Source organism: Hyla sarda, chromosome 11 (genome assembly GCF_029499605.1).
Source record: "Hyla sarda isolate aHylSar1 chromosome 11, aHylSar1.hap1, whole genome shotgun sequence".
NCBI lineage: Eukaryota > Metazoa > Chordata > Amphibia > Anura > Hylidae > Hyla > Hyla sarda.
In genome coordinates, this window is record NC_079199.1 from 52,892,239 (window position 1) to 52,915,643 (window position 23,405).

General features: G+C 42.8%; 1 protein-coding gene across 2 annotated transcripts in view; it reads right to left on the bottom strand.

Annotated features, from left to right (window-relative positions):
- The window catches only part of TDRD9 (tudor domain containing 9), a 318,925-nt gene that overhangs the window by 170,110 nt on the left and 125,410 nt on the right, over nucleotides 1-23,405 (bottom strand). For both annotated transcript variants that reach the window (XM_056545568.1, XM_056545567.1), the window contains exons 6-9: nucleotides 16,018-16,098; nucleotides 13,649-13,813; nucleotides 10,216-10,325; nucleotides 6,814-6,875 (exon numbers count right to left, since the gene is read on the bottom strand). In XM_056545568.1, the coding sequence (XP_056401543.1) occupies nucleotides 6,814-6,875; nucleotides 10,216-10,325; nucleotides 13,649-13,813; nucleotides 16,018-16,098 (418 nt within the window). The remainder of the gene's footprint in view (nucleotides 1-6,813; nucleotides 6,876-10,215; nucleotides 10,326-13,648; nucleotides 13,814-16,017; nucleotides 16,099-23,405) is intronic.

The window sequence follows — 23,405 nt, forward strand, 5'->3', positions numbered from 1 at the left end:
CCTCGAGCTGTTGCTAAACTCCCAGCATGCGTGGACAGTCAGTGGATGTCCGGAAATTTAAGAAGTTGTTGTTTTGCAACAGCTGGAGGCTCCGTTTTTGAAACACTGCAGTACGATAAGTTTTTCATTCTTATTTGGGGGGGGGGGAGGGGACAGTGTACGTGTGTGTATATGTAGTGTTTTATCCTTTATTATGTGTTAGTGTAGTGTTTAGGGTACATTCGCACTGGCGGGGGTTTACGGTGAGTTTCCCGCTAGGAGTTTGCGCTGCAGCGGAAAATTTGCTGCAGCTCATACTTGAAGCACAACAGCTGAAGGCACACTGGTTGGAAAACCTTCACTTAGGTTCTGTAACGTAACTCCGTATTTTCCAACCTGTGTCCCCCAGCTGTTGCAAAACTACAACTCCCAGCATGTACTGATCGCCTAAGGGCATGCTGGGAGATGTAGTTATGCAAAAGCTGGAGGTAAGCAACTTCAACTCCCAGCATAGCGACAGCAGTTTGCTGTTCGTGCACGGTTTGGAAATCACCGCACAGTGTTGCAAAACTAAAAATCCCAGCATGCCCAGACAGCAAACTGCAGTGTGGGCATGCTGGGAGTTGTAGTTTTGCAAGATCTGGAGGGCTACAGTTTAGAGACCACTATACAGGTCCACAATGTATGCCTCCAGATGTTGCTAGGCAACAACCCACCGACTTCCGTAGGATCGCAGCCCACCGCCGTTCACCACCAGTAAGTGACCTCCGGCGCCGCTCACCGCCGGTTCCCCCCGCTCTACCCGCACTACAGTGGGTGGGCAGAGCGGGGGAATTGAACTTTAACACGCCACACCGTGACCTCTAAGAAGTTAAGCCAGGATTAGAAGTTGCTTGATGCCTTCTCCAGAGTCTGATATATGTATTACAGCCGGCTCCTGCCACTTAACTTACAGGTGGATTGGCTGCATCCACACCAGATCGACATGACAACAATGTTCACCATGTCAGACAGCAACCATTATACAAGTATTAACCCCTTAAGGACGCAGGACGTAAATGTACGTCCTGGTGAGGTGGTACTTAACGCACCAGGACGTACATTTACGTCCTAAGCATAACCGCGGGCATCGGAGCGATGCCCGTGTCATGCGCGGCTGATCCCGGCTGCTAATCGCAGCCAGGGACCCGCCGGCAATGGCCGACGCCCGCGATCTCGCGGGCGTCCGCCATTAACCCCTCAGGTGCCGGGATCAATACAGATCCCGGCATCTGCGGGAGTTCGCGATTAAAATGAACGATCGGATCGCCCGCAGCGCTGCTGCGGGGATCCGATCATTCATAACGCCGCACGGAGGTCCCCTCACCTTCCTCCGTGCGGCTCCCGGCGTCTCCTGCTCTGGTCTGTGATCGAGCAGACCAGAGCAGGAGATGACCGATAATACTGATCTGTTCTATGTCCTATACATAGAACAGATCAGCATTAGCAATCATGGTATTGCTATGAATAGTCCCCTATGGGGACTATTCAAGTGTAAAAAAAAAAATGTAAAAAAATGTAAAAGTAAAAGAAAAGTGAAAAATCCCCTCCCCCAATAAAAAAGTAAAACGTCCGTTTTTTCCTATTTTACCCCCAAAAAGCGTAAAAAACATTTTTTATAGACATATTTGGTATCGCCGCGTGCGTAAATGTCCGAACTATTAAAATAAAATGTTAATGATCCCGTACGGTGAACGGCGTGAACGAAAAAAATTTTAAAAAGTCCAAAATTCCTACTTTTTTAATACATTTTATTAACCCCTTAAGGACACATGACGTACTGGAACGTCATGTGTCCACTCCCGATCTATAACGCGGGGCCACGGCGTGGCCCCGCGTCATAGCGGGTCGGGCCCGGCCTCTAACAACGGCCGGGACCCGTGGCTAATAGCGCGCGGCATTGATCGCTGTGCCGCGCGCTATTAACCCTTTAGACGCGGCGTTCAAAGTTGAACGCCGCGTCTAAAGTGAAACCGAAAGCATGCCGGCTAGCTCAGTGGGCTGTTCGGGATAGCCGCGGTGAAATCGCGGCATCCCGAACAGCTGACAGGACAGCGGGAGGGCCCCTACCTGCCTCCTCGCTGTCCGATCGCCGAATGACAGCTCAGTGCCTGAGATCCAGGCATGAGCAGTCATGCGGCAGAATCATCGATCACTGGTTTCTTATGAGAAACCAGTGATCAATGTAAAAGATCAGTGTGTGCAGTGTTATAGGTCCCTATGGGACCTATAACACTGCAAAAAAAAAGTGCAAAAAAAAAGTGAATAAACATCATTTAACCCCTTCCCTATTAAAAGTTTGAATCACCCCCCTTTTCCCATAAAAGAAAAAACAGTGTAAATAAAAATAAAAATAAACATAAATGGTATCGCCGCGTGCGGAAATGTCCGAATTATAAAAATATATCGTTAATTAAACCGCACGGTCAATGGCGTGCGCGCAAAAAAATTCCAAAGTCCAAAATAGTGCATTTTTGGTCACTTTTTATATCATGAAAAAATGAATAAAAAGCGATCAATAAGTCCTCAAAAAATGAGCCCTCATACCGCCCCATACACGGAAAAATAAAAAAGTTATAGGGGTCAGAAGATGACAATTTTAAACGTATTAATTTTCCTGCATGTAGTTATGATTTTTTCCAGAAGTCCGACAAAATCAAACCTATATAAGTAGGGTATCATTTTAATCGTATGGACCTACAGAATACATATCAGGTGTCATTTTTACCGAAAAATGTACTACGTAGAAACGGAAGCCCCCAAAAGTTACAAAACAGCGTTTTTTTAAAAATTTTGTCGCACAATGATTTTTTTTCCCGCTTCACCATAGATTTTTGGGCAAAATGACTGACGTCATTACAAAGTAGAATTGGTGGCGCAAAAAATAAGCCATCATATGGATTTTTAGGTGTAAATTTGAAAGAGTTATGATTTTTTAAAGGCAAGGAGCAAAAAACGAAAATGCAAAAACGGAAAAACCTCCGGTCCTTAAGGGGTTAAAAAAAAAATTATAAAAAATGTATTAAAAGTTTTTTATATACAAATGTGGTATCAAAAAAAAGTACAGATCATGGCGCATAAAATGAGCCCCCATACCGCCGCTTATACTGAAAAATAAAAAAGTTATAGGTCATCAAAATAAAGGGATTATAAACGTACTAATTTGGTTAAAAAGTTTGTGATTTTTTTTAAGCGCAACAATAATATAAAAGTATATAATAATGGGTATCATTTTAATAGTATTGACCCTCAGAATAAAGAACACATGTCATTTTTACCAGAAATTGTACGGCGTGAAAACAAAACCTTCCAAAATTAGCAAAATTGCGTTTTTCGTTTTAATTTCCCCACAAAAATAGTGTTTTTTGGTTGCGCCATACATTTTATGATATAATGAGTGATGTCATTACAAAGGACAACTGGTCACGCAAAAAATAAGCCCTCATACTAGTCTGTGGATGAAAATATAAAAGAGTTATGATTTTTAGAAGGCGAGGAGGAAAAAATGAAAACGTAAAAATTAAATTGTCTGAGTCCTTAAGGCCAAAATGGGCTGAGTCCTTAAGGGGTTAGACCAATTACAAACCTGTACATAGATTTATAATTGCTAAAGGTTAATGTGAGATGCAAAGACATCCAAAGCTGCTTCAGGAAAGCCCACACAAATGAGAGCAGGATAGTGTCTGTATTAATATGGAACAGAAGAGCCTTGTGGAAACAGTAGCAAACAATAGAGCTGGAAATGGAATAATTGCATGTTATTTACATTATCTACAACAAATGCTTTGTGACATGTAAAAACCTAAGGCTGAGAGGCCCAGATAAATGCAATGACTGACAGGAAGGACATTTTGCAATGCACTGCAGGCTACGCATACGACTCTCAGCGCGTGCAGTACAGCCTTGTAGTTTATGTGCTTCTTGCTTCAGCCAAATCATTACCCTCAACAACTTCACCTAAAAGCCTGCTCAGTGTCCTGAATAATGTCCGATTAGACTATGACTCAATGCACCCATAAACACGCCCAATAAAACTGGTCAGGAACCTTGTTCTTTCTCTCAGGCTTTATCGCCATCTGATGAGCAGAGTACCCAGGCAAAATGTCAGTTTTACACTATGACAAGGCGTTAGTCATTTCTGCATCTTGCTAAAAACATGTGTAGCACTTTCCATTAGATCAGTTTTTTAGCAGCCATAGAGAAATTAATGTTACAGGAATGAAATGTCTCCCCCCCCCCCCCATGATAACCTTTTTTTGCCTGTATAAAATATTGGTTATTATGCTGACTAAGTAAACACAGTTCGCTTGTTTACCAGGGATCACCGAAGTGACCCTGTCATACACAGCTCAAAGCAAAATAAAGGAGCGATAGAGGACTTACAGAAATGACACCAAAACTCAAGCGTCAGCTATACACCTCCAGGCTCCATTACTACATGGCCCTGGGATTTGTTCAAGTCTATTTAGGAATAATCTACCCATGGGCTCAGAATTCACTGTACGATTCAACAGACTGAGCAATGAAGGCTAAAGGCTTACGTCTTAAAAAGAAAAAAAGATAAAAGAAAAAGACCAGGCAAATTAAAGGGGATCGGTCCTCTCTTTAAACACTAACGAAACACACACAACAGAAAAACAGCTGTATTGTGTTAGCAGTGTAGCATGCTGGCTACATCTCTATGAATAGAAAGACATGCAAATTGTCTGACAAGGACAGTGCAAGATTGTGCAGGGGCACATCTTCTTAAAGCTTGGAATATAAAATGACTTTAGCAACAACGAGGGGTCACAAAGCCAAAAGTCACCATGTTGTGCTGCCTGAGTCATGCAGTACTGCAATGAATATAAGCCAATAGGGTCAACCGTTACCCCACAGTTGCGATACATCCAGGAAGGACTTCTGGTTACAGCTACTTGTGGGTTGCAATACAGCCCCATTGTCTTGTATTAGAAGTAATACAGCAGCACGACATGGCAATGTTTGAGTGACCCGTGTCCTGTAGCCCTAGACTTAAGCCTCTTTCACACATTTGTACCCATTAAAAATTATGACATTATTTTACGTGATTTGAATTGACGTCAATAGGGACGGTGCATGTCCGGGTGGTCCTTAATACCAGTGCCTGTTGCACAGGGAAATTCCTGGTGGATATTCCTCATACATTAAAATGTACCACAACTCAAATGGGGGCTTAAAAGGGGCAGCATAGCCACATATGTATATTTCTGTGTCCTTGCCACAAGTAGTGCATTCTTCTATAACAAGCAGAAAAGATGACAACTACTGGTTAGGTGCCAGCTCTGCTTGTCAAATAAGCTGAAGGTACCAAATCATCTTTTACTTTTCATCACCTGCTTACCAGCAGAGAAATAGACCAAGGCTCGACAAATGCTAGGCGGATGGTCGCTATGGTGACTGAAAATACAGTGGTCGCTCGACATACGATGGTTTCAACATCTGATAGGCTCTGAGAGCACATCGTATGTTGAATACTGCATCGACTTACGATGCATCTGAAAGTAGGGCCCTTTTTATATTAACTAGTGGAGAATGGGACCTTTCAAACAGTCTTGTCAGCAAGAAAACAGACCCAAACAGGCAGGATCATAGTACAGTATTTTTGGGTTTCTTGTAACAATTCCCATACAGCAATAAGTTCCACATGCAGTAAAACAGAAACATAATCGACCTTCACATCAGGTTCTTTACCTCATCATAAACCTATGAACTTCTCACCCAACACTTGGCAGGTTAAAGGGATTGTCCAGGAATCGAAAAACAGAGCTAATTACTTTCAAAAACCACTCCCTGTCTTTCTCCAGGTTGTGTGTGGTATTACATCTGGACTCATTTACTTCAATGGAACTGAGCTGCAGAACCACACCCAACCAGGAGACAGACAGGGAGAGGGTTTTGAAAGAAACTAGCTCTGTTTTTCAATTCCTGGATAACCGTTTAAGTCCCAAAGTCTATCTTTTTGATGAAGTGTATCAGCATTAAAACAAAAGCCAGACAAGCCGATCTGGCTTCACGGGAACTCCTCCCTGTCACTCACTGTCCGTGCTCACACACCTGAAAGATCAGGTTCAGGACTCCTACAACACCCGAACTGGAGTATGGAAGTAACTATCACCAGAACCATTATTCACTCCCAAAACCTGGACTCAAATACCAGTTTTATGTCACTGAGGCAAAATGCCTGACTGATACATACCTCCCATCCACCAATTTACCAGCTGCTTGCTTACACTATTTTAATATATTTTATTAAAATACATGCAGTAATTATCATGTCTCTGACCAGTATCTAGTACTGTTTTTTTTTATTTTTTTTATTTGGGATAAGTGGGTTAGTGATCGGTTATATTCACGATATGGAAATTCAGCATGTAGCATTCTCCAACTGAATAGGTGCCTAATGTCCGTGCGGCCATTAAGCACTGTCCCATTTACATTTTTGTCAAGCCCTGGAATACACTGTATATGTGTGTCCATTAATGGAGCATACAAAAAAGTTTTATAGGAGGTATAATGACAAAATATCCTGGTTTATTTATTTACTTTTATAATTTTTTGCATATAAAACAAAACAAATGATTGCAACATATAATAGCATATGGCCTATATTTTATGGCTGATCACCAAAGAAATTTTCAAATAGCTGCAATAAAAGCATAGCAAAAATAATTACATAAAAACCTAGAGCAAAACCAAAAAAAAAAAAATCTAAATTAATTTGCAGGATTCTTTTAACATAGTTGGCTGTACAAAGCCTGTAAGACACAACATTACCTGGCAGAAAAACCAGTACACTGTTTGACTCCGGCGTTTCCCTAGGCCCCAACTTTATGTGCCTGTAGAGAATACAAATGTACAGTATAAAAAATAATTCCAGCTGAGATTAGATTTAAGTATAAACATTTACTTAACTTCTTAAGTACACAGCCCATTTTGGTCTTAAGGACACAGACAATTTTATTTTTGCTTTTCGTTTTTTCCTCATCTTCTAATAGCCATAACTCTTTCATATTTTCATCCACAGACCCATATGAGGGCTTGTTTTTCACATGATCAATTGTACTTTGTAAGGGCATCACTTATTTTACCATAAGCTGTACGGAAAACCCCATAAATTATTATTTGTGTGAGGAAATTGAAAAGAAAACAAAAATTTAGCAAATTTTGGAAGGTTTTGTTTTCGCGCTGTACACTTTACGGTAAAAAATACTTTTTTTTTTATTCTGTGGGTCAATACGATTAAAATAATACCCATGGTTACATATTTTTCTATTATTGTAATGCTTTAAAAAAAAATCTAACTTTTTTCACAAAATAAGTATGTTTAAAATTGCCCTATTTTGATCGCCTATAACTCATTTTTCCGTATGTATACAGGGCTGTATGAGGGCTCGTTTTTTGTGCAGTGATCTGTATTTTTTTTTTTTTTGTACCACTTTTGTGTGACTATTTGATCACATTTTATTTTATTTATTTTTTGGGAATGTGATGTGACCAACACATATCAATTTTTTACCTTTACGCCATTCACCAGTTGGGATCATTTACATGATATTTTGATAGTTTGGACATTTACGCATGCAGAGATACCAATTGCATGCTGATGGAGATGAGTCTTCTAGTATAACTGTCTTATTGATTTCAGCAATAGCTTTGTAATGTTTATTCTTATATGAATATTTTTTGTTTTCTTTTGTACACTAAGGGGGAGATTTATCAAAACCTGTACAGAGGAAAAGTTGCCCATAGCAACCAATCAGATTCCTTCTTTAATTTTTCAGAGGACTTTTCAGAAAGGAAAGAAGGAATCTGGTTGCTATAGGAAACTCAGCAACTTCTCTTGACAGGTTTTGATAAATGTCCCTTTAAGTTCTTATTTTCGAAGTGAAAACCTTGTCTACTCCACTCATTGACGAACTCATACGATCTTCTCTTTGTGACCTAAGTAATTCTTTATCTTCTTGTGATACGCTAGTCATGTCCATCACATTTTGCCGGGAAATGTGAAAAACCTCGACGAGATCGCCTTTCCAAATCTGCAGTTTCACATTTGCTTTATCCATGTTTCTCGATTTCTCTTTACCCAGATTTTGGTATTCTTTGTACAGCTTCTGTATACCAGCATGGATATTCTCCTCCCTCTGTACAGGAATATTTGCTTTCCTGCACACTTCCTGTAATTTAATACTGGTAGATTTAGCAGCATCCAAAAGTGTTTCTTTCATTTCCTTGTGATGGTAAATAAAAACTAAAAGTACTTGTTCCTTTAAAGGGAGCCGAGCTCCTAAAAACTCACCACTAGGCACCTTTTTTTCCTCTTTTGGTTCCCATTGGTTTGGTTGAAAGAAATATATGAGAAGCCCATTGGTACAAAGCACTATGTCCTTATTTTTTACTGTTCTTTTCCTGTTGATATGATTTTTGTATAACTGTTTCCCTTTGTTATGGAAATTTAAAAAATTGTGAAAATAAACAATTATAAAAAAAGAAAAATAAATTTTACTATTTTGAGATAAAAGTGATCAATGTGTGCAACCTACAATAATATTATCCAATCTTCTTGAAATTTGGCATATATCTCTTTTACATCATTAAAACTCGGGGTGCAAGCGAAGTCATATGAAAATCACATCTTTGAGAAAGTGAAACACCCTAATATACACTTTAGAATATCTGCAGTTTAAGGGGCAAATCTTTGCCAAGCGGTCAAATCTACATGTGTCCTGCCAACAGCGATTATGTTGTCACTGGATGAATCACGGGCTGCCGAATATAGCAGTATGTCCAAACACATTACTGTACTCATTCTCACACAAAACTCATATTAACCACAACTGTTTTCTTTCACGACAAACATGTAACATTTTACAAAATGAACAAACATTCTGCTAGTGCTAATTCCTCAGGAAAGGGCCCTGAACGCGGGCCAGTGTGCCTGGCAGACAGGGACACGTGTCTGTTATGTAATGTTAGAGGTACGCTGCGGAAGGCTTTATGGAAACTAAGGTTTAACTAGCAGTTTAATATTGGAAATAACAGGCTTTCAATCTGAAGCCGCCTCTCTGCGACTCCACATACAGCTGCTCCTATTTGCCCTGCAACCTCCAACTGCTCGCAGCGTAGTAATGGCTACATCTGTGATACTAAAAATACAGGGGGGAGAAAATACTGCAATATACAGTGGTCCCTCAACATACGATGGTAATCCGTTCCAAACGGACCATAGTTTGTTGAAACCATCGCATGTTGAGAAATCCGTGCAATGTAAAGTATAGGACAGTGGTCTACAACCTGTGGACCTCCAGATGTTGCAAAACTACAACACCCAGCATGCCTTCCGGGCATGCTGGGTGTTGTAGTTTTGCAACATCTGGAGGTCCGCAGGTTGTAGACCACTGTTAGAGGAAGTTGTACTCACCGGTCCCCGCCGCTCCGGACCGTCACCGCTGCCCGGGATGTCGCCGTCCTTCGCTGTCGCCGCGTCCCTGAGGTGTCCCCGATGCTCCGGTAAGGCCTCTGCTTCCCCGGCATCCGCGCTCTCCATCGCCGTCATCACGTCGCTACGCACGCCGCTCCTATTGGATGACGGGACGGCGTGCGCAGCGACGTGATGACGACGATGGAGAGCGCCAACGATGCAGGGGATCCCGAAGAGGACGTGCCAGAGCCCCGAGGACAGGTAAGTGATAGTCAGCGGACCACACGGGGCACTGTAAACAGCTATCCGGCAGCAGCTGAAGCAGTGAGCGCTGCCGGATAGCCGTTTATGCGATGGCCCCGACATACAAAAGCATCGTATGTTGATGCTGCCTTAAACATGCGATGGCCTCTGAGAGGACATCGTATGTTGAAATTATCGTATGTCGAGGCCATCGTAGGTCGAGGGGTCACTGTACTGGGTACTAGAACATTTTAGTACATCCAGTAACACAGAAGTCGCTGTGGATAATTTCACCAAAAATCCACAAGGAAATTTACACCTATTACTTGGATTTCAGGGCAGATTTTCCTTTGAAGATTCAAACAACTGATCACCAAAAAACAATAAAAGCAGCATTTTCTTTCAATATCAAGCTATTATAAGACTGTTAAAGCATTTTCAGCATATAAAGCCTATATGTCCATACAGCTGTTTAAAAAGAAGAAAAAAATCAGTGGAGTCTCAAAAGTCCTCACCTCTGCTCCTCCTTTTCCATATCGTCAAATAAATGTATCAAACATGTTGCGACTTCAAACATTTCTTTACATATTGTCAAGTCATCAAAGTACTGAGCTCTGTACGCCACCTAAAACAAGCAAAGGAAAGAAGCCATAAAAAATACTCTTATTACTTAAGGGTATGTGCAAACTGAGGTAGATCATGCCTTGTGAACAGCAGGGAAATAACAAAATTACTCTTGTGTCAATCACAGCTGAACTTGGCACAGTCAATACCTACTGGTGGCTGTGTGTAAAATCCAGAGCACATAAAGAAGGGAAAGAAGGGGACTGTGGAGGGGAGGGTAAGGTTGTAGGGGAGGGGGAGCAAGGAAATAAATACAACGCAGAACCCGCACTCCATCAGTCACCACAAAAAAAAATTAAAAAAAAATAAAAAACGCCATCTGCAGTCCCCTGCTCTCCGCCTCGACACCCGGGAACTCAGCAACTTGCAAGGACAGAGAAGAGGTCCCCTACACTGTCTGAGAGATTAACTCGTCCTATAAAACGGAGACTCCAGGAAGGCCAACCATGGCTTCCATATCGCTATGTACCTATCCTGCGACCCGCTGAGTCAGCCATCAATTCCTCCAAACGGCAAAGAAAGAGGACTTCCTTATACCAGTCCAAGACAGTTGGGGGTGAGTGATCTTTCCAGTGCCGGGGGATCACCTTGGGATCGTTAGGATAGGACACACCTGAGATAGAGGCAATGCGGGATACTACAACATTCCAGAAGCTAAGAAGGGAAGTGCACAACCACCACATGTGGGACATCGTACCACGGGACCACCCGCATCGCCAGCACAGGTATAACACAGTCAGATACATTCTATTTAGGGCAGCGGAGACTCGATACCACCGGGACAGTATTTTATTGTTAGTTTCCTGTGCCTTGCAGGAGATGACAGGGAATATCGGCTTTTAATACATCTTAATTATTCCTATGACTCCTATTGTTTTCAATGGGATTCTGCTGAACTGTGCACACTGAAATTTCTGTGGTGGAAAAATCCGCTGCAGAAATTCCGGATTCTGGACATGTCGAAAGAAAAAACATGTTCACTCTTTCGGCAAAGTAGTGCCCGGAGGAATTAGGCAAAAGAAAAAAGGGAAGAAGTAAGCTATTTGAAAATAAACATGGGTTTACTTGAGGGAGATCATGTCATTCTTTTGATTGAGTGAGTAAAGTAATAGATCAATGAGGCACAGAAGACATTCATTATCTAGATTTTAGTAAGGCATCTGTCACCTTACTAGTAAACTGCAGTCTTTAAGCTTGGATTTCCATATTGTAGAATGGATTAGCAGTGGCTGAGGGACAGACAACAGAGGGTTGTAGTCAATGGAGTATATTCAGAGCAAGGTCTTGTTACCAGTGGGGTACCTCAGGGATCTGTACTGGGACCAATTTTGTTTAACCACTTAAGTACCTGTACGCCCCCGTTTCAAGACCTTAAACGCCCTGCGTTTCTCCGGTCCCCACCGCGGGGACCTGACTGGCATGCCTGCTGAAATCATTCAGCAGGCACCCCATGCAACTCCCTGAGGGGGTCCTGAGACCAGTCTGAATCTGCGGCGATTCCAGGTCATACGGGTCCCCGGTGACCCGGAAATTAAGAGGGAACGGGGTTGTCCAAGACACACCCGATCCCCCTGAAGGGATAGGAGTCAGGTGGCAGGGGTGCCACCCCTCCAATCCCTGCTATTATTTGGTCAGAAGCAACTGACCAATAGCAGATCGGGGGCGGGGGAGATAAAGTTCGGGTACCCCCTGCTTTGCCCACCCACGGTAGTAAGGGCAGAGCGGGGAAACCGGGATGTGACCAGCGGTCACGTACCGGCGGCGGTGACGTGCGGCTCCCTGGTGCAGACTACGGAAGCCGGTGAGTTGTTGCCTAGCAACACCTGGAGGGCTACAGTTTGGAGACCACTATACAGTGGTCTCTAAACTGTAGCCCTCCAGATGTTGCAAAACTACAACTTCCAACATGCCCACACAGCAGTTTGCTGTCTGGGCATGCTGGGATTTGTAGTTTTGCAACATCTGGAGGGCCACAGTTTGGAGATCACTGTGCGGTGGTTTCTTAACAGTGGCCCTCTAAATCTTGCAAAACTACAACTCCCAGCATGCACAAACAGCAAACGGATGTCTCTCAATGCTTGGAGTTGCGTACCTCCAGCCGTTGCATAACTACATCTCCCAGCATGCCCTTTGGCGATCAGTACATGCTGGGAGCACACTGGTTGGAAAATACTGAGTTAGATAACAGAACCCAACTGAAGGTTTTCCAACCAGTGTGCCTCCACCTGTTACAAAAGTACAACTCCCAGCATGCATGGTCTGTAAGTGCATGCTGGGAGTTGTAGTTTTGCAACAGCTGGAGGATCCGAACTTCCAGAGTATCAAGACTTGTCGCTGGTCCAGGCCTCTTCTTGAGTAGCCCGACTCTAGCAATCGCCATAGAAGTAAGTATGGCTCGGTTCACATTATGCTCACATATGGGTGGCCTGGGAAATATGAAGGTTGTAGTTTAGCAACAGCAAGCTTCTAACTGTTGCTAAACTACAACCCCCATCATTCCCAGACAGACCAAGGCTGCCTGGAAATGATGGGGGTTGTAGCTTAGCAGCAGGGAGCTTCCAGCTGTTGCTAAACTACAACCCCTATCATTTCCAGGGGTTGTAGTTTAGCCAGACTGAAGGGTCCCTGTTTGGGAACACACTGCTTTATGGGAACGCTCTCCTGGTTAACAAGGGCTTGTGGGGAAGCATTTTTATGTAACAAAAGTTATTTTTCCCCCATGATTTAGCCCCAAAAACAAGTATCGCTAACCCCCAATAATTACTCCGGTACCACCACCACAGGGTTATCGGGAAGAGCTTGTACCAACAGGCCCAGAGCATCATAATTGGTGCTCCTGGTCATAGGTGGTAACAGGCTGATGTTATTTAAGGCTCTTGAGGGTCAATAACAATGTTCCTCGTCTACTCCGGTAAGCTGGTAACCTCAGGCTGTTGCTGCTTGGTTGGTATCTGGCAGAGAATGAGAATACGGGGAACCATACGCATTTATTTATGAAAAAATACTGATGTTACCAGGGTGGGCAAGGATCATTGTTATTGGCCCTCCCCAGCCAAAATAATGCCAGCCTATGAGCACCATTTTTTATGCCCCGGGCCTGTTGGTACTGGCTTTTCCCAGTACCCCTGTGGTGGTGTGTACCGGGGAAATTACTGGGGGTTAGCGCACACTCTTTTTGTGGCTTGTTCAAATGGCAGTGCCCATTTAACCCACTTACCTTCCTTGAGCAGGGACGCAACAGTCCAGTGGAGCTGACACTGCTCGCTTCTACTCAGGAAGGAAGAGAATAACAAAGAGTTTTCTTCCCTCTAATATATTGTATACCTTAATATTAGAAATGTTCTTCAAGTCATCAAGATAAAACACTTCCACATCAAATGGTTTCCCTTCGACTTTGAAGACACATGCGGGGACCAATTTACTATGGACTGGTATTGCAAAATAGTCAGCAAATTCTCTGCAGTTTATGGTGGCAGACATCAAAATCACCTAATTGTGAAAAAAAAAAAAAATTATAAAATTAACCATGTTTCATGATGAACAGAATGTAAAATTTATATTTATAAAGCGAACAAGTATTTACCCATTTAATCAGCTGCATATCCGCTATATGGGTTGCACCAGCAAGGATAGTGTACCATCTTACTAAAGCTGACTATACACAACAGATATTCAGCAAACCTGCTGATTTCAGCAGGACCAACCAACTATCTCGTGTATTGCAGCCTCCTGAATTTTTTAAATCAGATCTTTTTTAACACTTACAAAGTAAACCGCCTCCCCCCCCATAGAACATTACCAAGTTCAGAGCAAAACATGGGCAGACTGGCAGCATAAGGTCACTTACAAAGCGTCATATAACCTTTTTCCTAAGAATTACCACAATAAGAGACACAGCATGTACAGCAACAGAATTCAGCACAGAAAACTAGAGACACACAGGAACACAAGAGTCCAAAAAGGTCCCCTAGTAACTATTTTGGCCCAACTTGTAAGCATGCACCCAGGAATAACATACCATATGGAACTTACACATGGCCTTGCGCTTTTCATAAATGCCCCACTCTAATCGAACAATAAATGTACCCCAGGCAATTAAAGGGGTAATCCGGGAATAGAAAAACAAAGCTGATTTCTTTCAAAAACCATTCCCCGTCTGTCTCAAAGTTTGGTGTGATCCTGTAGCTTAGTTCCATTTGAGTGAATGGAGCCAAGTTGTAATACCACACACAACCTCAAATCACAGCACAACTTCAGGGATCCAAACTTTCATATCAGGGCTGCCATTTTATTGCACCAAGCAGTAAACAGTACGACTTTTGTACAATTAAGAGGCTGGAAAAGTAAACCTGAACAAAAATGCAATGAAACATATGAAAGAAAGAACTTGCAGGAGGAAGAGGAGAATCACTGCACTCCTAAGGAATGTTAAGCTCCAGTCCACATAATTCACACACAGACAATATGAATGGCCAAAAACCCCTAGAAAGCAGCTCATGGTAGGGAACTGGCAGTAAGTGCAATTTAGAGAATGTATGTTTCAGCCAGCGCTCCATTCAATGGAAACCATGTATTTATTTATTTATTTTTATTTCCATTGGCCTGCAGCGAAGCTTAGAAATTAATTTGAGTGAACACAAGAAAACTTTTAATCACAACACATTACAACGGTCACACATAAATGCCATTCAGCCTCAGGGAACAGAAGTTGGATTTACAAAGACTAACTAAGATCATTTTAACCCAACTATATCCATTCTAGCATATGGTGGGTTAGAAAAATGTAGCATGGAAACAGAGAGGTGGAAATTGCCTTTTTAAAGCAGAAAGAGAAAGTGATCAAGATTAGAATTCTATCCAACCTAGCAAATTTTCACTAACAACATAGCTGGCCTTTTCAACATTAAATGGGTCATATAAAATAGGGCATATAGGCAACACAACTTCTACCTTCAAGCTCTATCAGGGCATACAGATGTCATGGGGGCAGATCAGAGAACAGCTGCAAACACTGGAAACTCAAGGATCTGAAGAGCTTGCTATAACCATACCATTGCATGGATATTCATTAGAATTCAATGAGCAGTGAGAGAAAGCCCACTGAAAAAAGGTGTAGAGAGGGAGCTGTAGCCTGTGAGAAGTATAAAGGGACATTATTCTATGTACCATCAGATCTCATATTGCAGCTCCTATGGAGAAACACTGCATATGGTCATTCAAATGCTTTTTTTTTTTGCATCAATTCAGAAGAGGTACACACAAGATCCCCTTCTAGAGTCTGTTGGTCTCTTTTGCCTTATAATCAGGGACAAAAACAACAGCACCAAGTCAAAAATGTAAGAGAAATCAGCTTTTTATATAACTTTATGTCTATGCAAATCAGTAAAACTGGTCAGTAGTTACAGTGTTCTGAAGAGTCACTGACTGGTGGAGGAAAGCTAACGAGGACCATGGATATCCTAGATCAGTGGTCTTCAACCTGCGGACCTCCAAATGTTGCAAAACTACAACTCCCAGCATGTCCGGACAGCAGACGGCTGTCCGGGCATGCTGGGAGTTGTAGTTTTGCAACATCTGGAGGTTCACAGGTTGAAGACCACTGTCCTAGAGATATATATATATATATATGATGTGTGTGTTCTGTTAGTATCTTACACTATGGATCTATGGATTACTGTAAAGTTTTCACTGACCTTCACCATTCTTGAATTGGTTCGCAGAAGTTTGCGTACGAACATTAATAGGAAGTCCATTTCTTCTGTGCGTTCATGGACCTATTGAAATCAATAAGCAGGATATTAATCAATAGGACATCAGGTCATAATGGCATACCAATACCAAGGACACACGCTATTTTGGTCAATTTCATTTTTTTTCCTCCTCACCTTCCAAGAGTCATAAGTCCATAAAAGCTTGTTTGCTTGTTTTTTTGTGCAACCAATTGTACTTTGTAATGACACCTTTCATAACATAAAATGTATAGTGCAACCAAGAAAATATATTTATTTGGTGGGGTGGGGGGGGGGGGGGGTTCAATTGAAAAAAAACTTCAATTTTGCAACTTTTGGGGAGTTTTGTTTCTGCGTAGCACACTTTCCAGTTAAGATGAAATGTTATCTTTATTCTGTGAATCAATACAATACCAATTATTACATGCTTTCCTATTATTGTACTGCTTTAACCCCTTGAGGAAGAGCACCGTCTCCGGACGCGGTGATCGGAACAGGATAACTGCCGATATCTATCAGCAACAATTCCAGCATATCGCCCAGGGGAGTCCTGATCGCCCTCAATTCTGACTGGCCAATCACGTCTTTTCCAGGCTGATCAGTTCTCTGGTGACCCGATCGCCCTGAAAATACGGATGATCGGATCATCCTAAAGGATAGGAGCGAGGTGGCAGTGGTGCTGCCTCCTCCTATCCCCTGCAATTTGCCAATTTAAAGGTGGGGTCCCCCAGTCGGCCCACCCCTGGAAGTCCGGGAAGAACAGGGGAAGATGGCGGCGACGGCTGCGGCCGTTGAACAAGGGGACCGGCAGTAGGGAGGATCGGCGGCAGGGAGGTTCGGCGGCGGAAACAGAGGCAGCAGTGAAGATCTGGTAAGTGATCTTCACTACTGCCTTGTAGTTTCACAACTATAACTCACAGCATGCCCAGACAGCCAAAGGCTGTCTGGGCTTGCTTGGGAGTTGTAGTTTTGCAACATCTGGAGGGCTACAGTTTGGAGACCACTGTATAACGACTTCCAACTGTGCACTTCTAGATGTTGCAAAACTCCCACTTTGCCAAGACTGTCCAGGCACGCTGAGCGTTGTAGTTCAGCAACATCTGATGGGCCAGATGTTGCAAAACTACAACTCCCAGCATGCCCTTCTGCTGTCCGGGCATGCTGTGGGTTTTGCAACAACTGGAGGTACACTGGCTGGGAAACACTGTCTGTTTCCTAACTCAGTGTTTCCCAAACGGTGTGCCTCCAGCTGTTGCAAAACTACAACTCCCAACATGCACTGACAGACCATGCATGCTGGGAGTTGTAGTTTTGCAACAGCTGGAGGTACACTGGTGCGGAAACACTGCAGTAGTCTGTTACCTAAATTAGTGTTTCCCAACCAGTATGCCTCCAGCTGTTGCATAACTACAACTTTAACTCCCAGCATGCACGGTGTTGTAGTTTTGCAACAGTTGAACGATAGCAGCCCCCACCCATCACCCACATGTGACCCCATTTTGAAAACTTTACTCCTCATGGAATGTAACAAGGGGTATAGTGAGCCTTAACACCCCACAGGTGTTTGACAAATTTTCGTTAAAGTTGGACGCGAAAATGAAAAATCAGATTTTTTTTTTTTTCACTAAAATGCTAGTGTTACCCCAAAGTTTTTATTTTTATAAGTGGTAATAGAAGAAATTGTGTTACAAATTTTGTGTGGCTTTTTCTCCTGAGTATATAAATACCCCATGTGTGGATATAAAGTGCTCTGCTAGCGCACTCCAAGGATTAGAAGGGAAGGAGCGCCATTGGGCTTTTGGAGAGAGAATTTAGCTGGAATTGAAGGCCATGTGCGTTTACAAAGCCCCAATGGTGCCAAAACAGTGGTCCCCCCCCCCCCCCCACATGTGATCCCATTTTGGAAACTACACACCATGTAATAAGGGGTGCATTTTTCATTTGCACAGCCCACTGTTCCAAAGATCTGTCAACCAACAGCAGGTATAAATGCTCACTGCACTTCTATTCCAACCAAATTCTCTCTTCAAAACCCCAATGGCGCTCGTTCTATTCTGAGCATTGTAGTTCGCCCTCAGAGCACTTTACATCCACATATGAGGTATTTCCTTACTCGAGAGAAAAAGCATTTTTGTGGAAAAAAAAATCAAATTTTTCATTTCCATGTCCAACTTTAGTGTAAATTTGTCAAACAACTGTGGGGTGTTAAGGCTCACTATACCACTTACTATACCCCTAAAAATGTAAAATTTGGGGGGGGGGGGGGGGGGAAACAGCACTTTATAAAAAAAAAAAAAAAAAAAATTATAATATATATATATATATATATATATATATATATATATATATATTCATTTACACATCCAACTTTAACGAAAAGTCGTTAACCAGTGGGGTGTTAAGGCTCATTGTACCCTTTGTTGTGTTCCTTGAGGGGTGTAGTTTCCCAAATAGTATGCCATATGAGATTAAATTTTTTATTTATTTTGCTGTTCTGGCACCATAGGGGCTTCCTAAATGAGACATGCCCCCCAAAAACCATTTCAGCAAAATTCTCTCTCCAAAAGCCAAACGTGACGCCTCTTCTGAGCATTGTAGTGCGCCAGCAGAGCAGATAATGTCCACACGTGGGGTATTTCCATACACAGAAGAAATGGGATTACATATTTTGGGGGGCATTTTCTCCTATTACCACTTGTAAAAATTGTAAATTTGGGGGGACACTGCATCTCCGTGAAATTTTTTTTTGTTTTATTTACACATGCGACTTCACCAAAAAGTTGTCAAACACCTGTGGGGTGTTAAGGCTCACTGGACCCCTTGTTACATGCCTTGAGGGGTGTAGTTTCCAAAATAGTATGACGTGTTTTTTTTTTTTTTTTTTTTTGTTGTTTTTTTTTGCTGTTCTGGCACCATAGGGGTTCCTAAATGTGACATGCCCCCCAATATGAGGTATTTCCTTACTCGAGAGAAATAGGGTTACAAATAATTTTGGGGGACATTTTTTTTTACCTATTGCCCCTTGTAAAAATGAAAAAAAATGTGTGTACAAGAACATGTTCCCCAGGACTGGCACATTGCAAATGTGGTCCCAATATTTAAAAAGGGGTCAAAAGGTGACCCCGGGCATTATAGACCTGTTAGTTTAACCTCCGTTGTATGTAAATTGTTTGATGGTTTTCTAAGAGATGCTATTTTGGAGTATCTTGATAAAAATAAATGTTTGACTCCATATCAGCATGGCTTTATGAGGGATCGGTCCTGCCAAACTAACCTGATCAGCTTTTATGAGGAGGTGAGCTCCAGACAGGACCAGGGGCAATCGCTGGATGTCGTATATCTGGATTTTTCCAAAGCATTTGATACGGTGCCACATAAAAGGTTGGTGCATAAAATAAGGGTGGGGTGTGGGAGAATGTGTGCAAGTGGGTAAGTAACTGGCTCAGTGATAGGAGGGTGGTTATTAATGGTACTTATTCTGATTTGGTGACTGTTACTAGTGGGGTACCACAGGGGTCAGTCTTGGGTCCTGCTCTATTTAATATATTTATTAATGACCTTGTAGAGGGGTTGAATAGTGAAGTAGCAATCTTTGCAGATGATACTAAACTCTCTAAAGCGGTAAACACAATAGAGGACAGTGCACTGTTACAAATGGATCTGGATAGGTTGGAGGTTTGGGCTGGGAAATGGCAGATGAGGTTCAACACAGTTAAATGTAAGGTAATGCACATAGGGAGGAAAAATCCGGACTGGGATTATGTATTAAATGGTAAACACTTGGGCCGACTGATGTGGAAAAGGACTTAGGGGCCATAGTTAACAGTAAATTTTGCTGTAGTGACCAGTGTCAGGCAGCTGCGACCAAGGCAAATATAATGAAGGGGTGCATCAATAGGGGCATAGATGCCCACGACAAGGAAATAATTCTACCGCTGTACAAATCCCTAGTCAGACCACACATGGAATACTGTGTACAGTACTGGGCACCAGTATACAAGGAAGATATAGTGGAGCTGGAGAGGGTTCAAAGAAAGGCAACCTGGGTAATACGGGGAATGGGAGGACTACAGTACCCAAAAAGTTTATCAGAATTAGGGTTATTTAGTTTAGAAAAAAAGAAGGCTTAGGGAAGACCTAATAACTATGTATAAATATATCAGGGGGCAGTACAGAGATCTCTCCCATGATCTATTTATACCCAGGACGATTTCTACATCAGCACAGACAGGGGTTCTTTACTGTAAAAGCAGTGAGACTGTGGAGTTCTCTGCCTGAGGAGGTGGTCATGGTGAACTCGGTAAAAGAATTTAAAAGGGGTCTGGATGCATTTTTAGAGAATAACAACATTACAGGTTATGGATTCTAGATTTATAGGGACAGAATGTTGATCCAGGGATTTATTCTGACTGCCATATTTGGAGTCGTCAATATTCAACAGGTGAGGACTCCCAAGGGGAGGTGAGGGATATCGGCGCTGACCAGGAACGGACACGTCCCGTGAGTAAAAGATTGTTTATTTAAATGCAACGCGTTTCACCGTACTAAGACATTTTCAACAGGCATGACAAACAGGATAAGGAGGGGGTTTATATACAAAATAGTATCAACCCTATCGGGTCAGGATACATCATTTAAAAAACTTAACCCATTCAGGGTATTTGTCAGAGATTTTTTGTCAGATATTTTTTTTTTTATCTACATGTGTTTTTTATATGTTTTCATGTACCTTTATCTTATTAGTTTACGTTATACATGAAAAACATTTTTTTTTTGTTAGAATGTCGTAGTTGATATGTTTTCACACCCAGTTATATTTATTTTGTCTTATATAATACTTATTTTTGTATATTTGTGCATCCATAAAATCCAGTGTTTATAGGATTGCCAAAATAATATATGCAGTCTGTATGTACTTTTAGATTGATTTTAATTTTCTTTCCTTTTTTTAATGTTCATGCAATGTTGTTATATACCCTGAATGGGTTAAGTTTTTTAAATGATGTATCCTGACCCGATAGGGTTAATACTATTTTGTATGTAAACCCCCTCCTTATCCTGTTTGTCATGCCTGATGAAGCCGTCTTAGTACGGTGAAACGTGTTGCATTTAAATAAAAAATCTTTTACTCACCAGACGTGTCCGTTCCTGGTCAGCGCCGATATACCTCACCGCCCCTTGGAAGTCCTCACCTGTTGAATATTGCCTAGGTTGGGGAGGCTGCAGACCAGACTTGTTCTCTCATTCACGCAGACCATTGTTGTGTGTGAGTTCACACAACCACCTTCGGTAAGGGTTTTTTACTATTACCGTATATACTCGAGTATAAGCCGACCCGAGTATAAGCCGAGACCCCTAATTTCAACCCAAAATCCCAGGAAAAATTATTGACTCGAGTATAAGCCTAGGGTGGGAAATACCTCATCCCCCCCTGTCATCATCCAGACCCGTCATTAACATCCTCATCATCATCCCCTTGTCATCATCCCACACATCCCCCCTTCATCATCCCCTTATCATCCCACACATCCCCCTTCATCATCCCCTTGTCATCATCCCACACATCCCCCCTTCATCATCCCCTTATCATCCCACACATCCCCCCTTCATCATCCCCTTATCATCCCGCACATCCCCCCTTCATCATCCCCTTATCATCCCACACATCCCCCCTTCATCATCCCCTTATCATCCCGCACATCCCCCCTTCATCATCCCCTTATCATCCCACACATCCCCCCTTCATCATCCCCTTGTAATCATCCCACACACCCCCCCCCCTTCATCATCCCCACCCCCCTTCATCATCCCCACACCCCCCCCCCCCTTCATCATCCTCTTCTCATCATTCGCCCTCAGTGGTCTTCAACCTGCGGACCTCCAGAGGTTTCAAAACTACAACTCCCAGCAAGCCCGGGCAGCCATCGGCTGTCCGGGCTTGCTGGGAGTTGTAGTTTTGAAACCTCCGGAGGTCCGCAGGTTGAAGACCACTGCGGCCTTCAACATCATCCAGCCCCCCTCTCACCCCCTTTAGTTCTGAGTACTCACCTCCGCTCGGCGCTGGTCCGGTCCTGCAGGGCTGTCCGGTGAGGAGGTGGTCCGGTGAGGAGGTGGTCCGGGCTGCTATCTTCACCGGGGGCGCCTCTTCTCCGCGCTTCCGGCCCGGAATAGAGGCGTTGCCTTGACAATGACGCAGAAGTACGTTGGCAATGAACGCACCTCTGCGTCGTTGTCACGGCAACGTGACTATTCTGAGGCCGGGCCCGAAGCGCTTAGAAGAGGCCTCCCCGGTGAAGATAGCAGCCCGGAACCACTATCCCACCGGACCACCTCCTCACCGGACAGTCCTGCAGGACCGGACCAGCGCCGAGCGGAGGTGAGTACTCAGAACTAAAGGGGGTGAGAGGGGGCTGGATGATGTTGAAGGCCGCAGTGGTCTTCAACCTGCGGACCTCCGGAGGTTTCAAAACTACAACTCCCAGCAAGCCCGGACAGCCGATGGCTGCCCGGGCTTGCTGGGAGTTGTAGTTTTGAAACCTCTGGAGGTCCGCAGGTTGAAGACCACTGCGGGTGGGGGAGTTCACTCGAGTATAAGCCGAGGGGGGTGTTTTCAGCACGAAAAATCGTGCTGAAAAACTCGGCTTATACTCGAGTATATACGGTACTAATTGGACCCTGGAGTGGCGGTTTCACGCTATGGAGCGCACTTCCTTCTTGTTTTAGTTATATTTGGAGTGGGGAAGGAATTTTTACCTCTAGTATGAGGGTTTTTTGCCTTTCTCTGGATCAACTCAGTAAGGAATCATTAGAAAATAATCATTAAAAAACCATTAGGGTTATAGGTTGAACTTGATGGACTCTGGTCTTTTTTCAACCTTATGAACTATGTTACTATGTTAGTGTAAAAAAAAGATTTTGAATTTTCTCCTCAACTTTGCCGCTATTCCTGTGAAACACCTAAAGGATTAAACTTTTTAATGTCATTTTGAATACTTTAAGGGGTGCAGTTTTCATAATGGGGTCCATTATATGGTATTTCTAACATAAAGACCCTCAAATTCACTTCGAAACTGAACTGGTCCCTGAAAAATTCAGATTTTGAAACTTTTGTGAAAAATTGGAAAATTGCTGCTAAACTTTCAAGCCCTCTGATGTCTTTAAAAGGAACAACATGTCATCTTTATGATGCAATAATTAGAAACCTTGCTAGTTATTGGAATTGCCTGCAAGGGGCATAGGTAGACTCCCAGCATAAGTGACAAAATTATATGGAAATAATATCTAATTCCCTGGGGAGGTGCATTAATACTTAACTTTTAATATAGAAAAGTAAAAAAATCACCAAATTATAG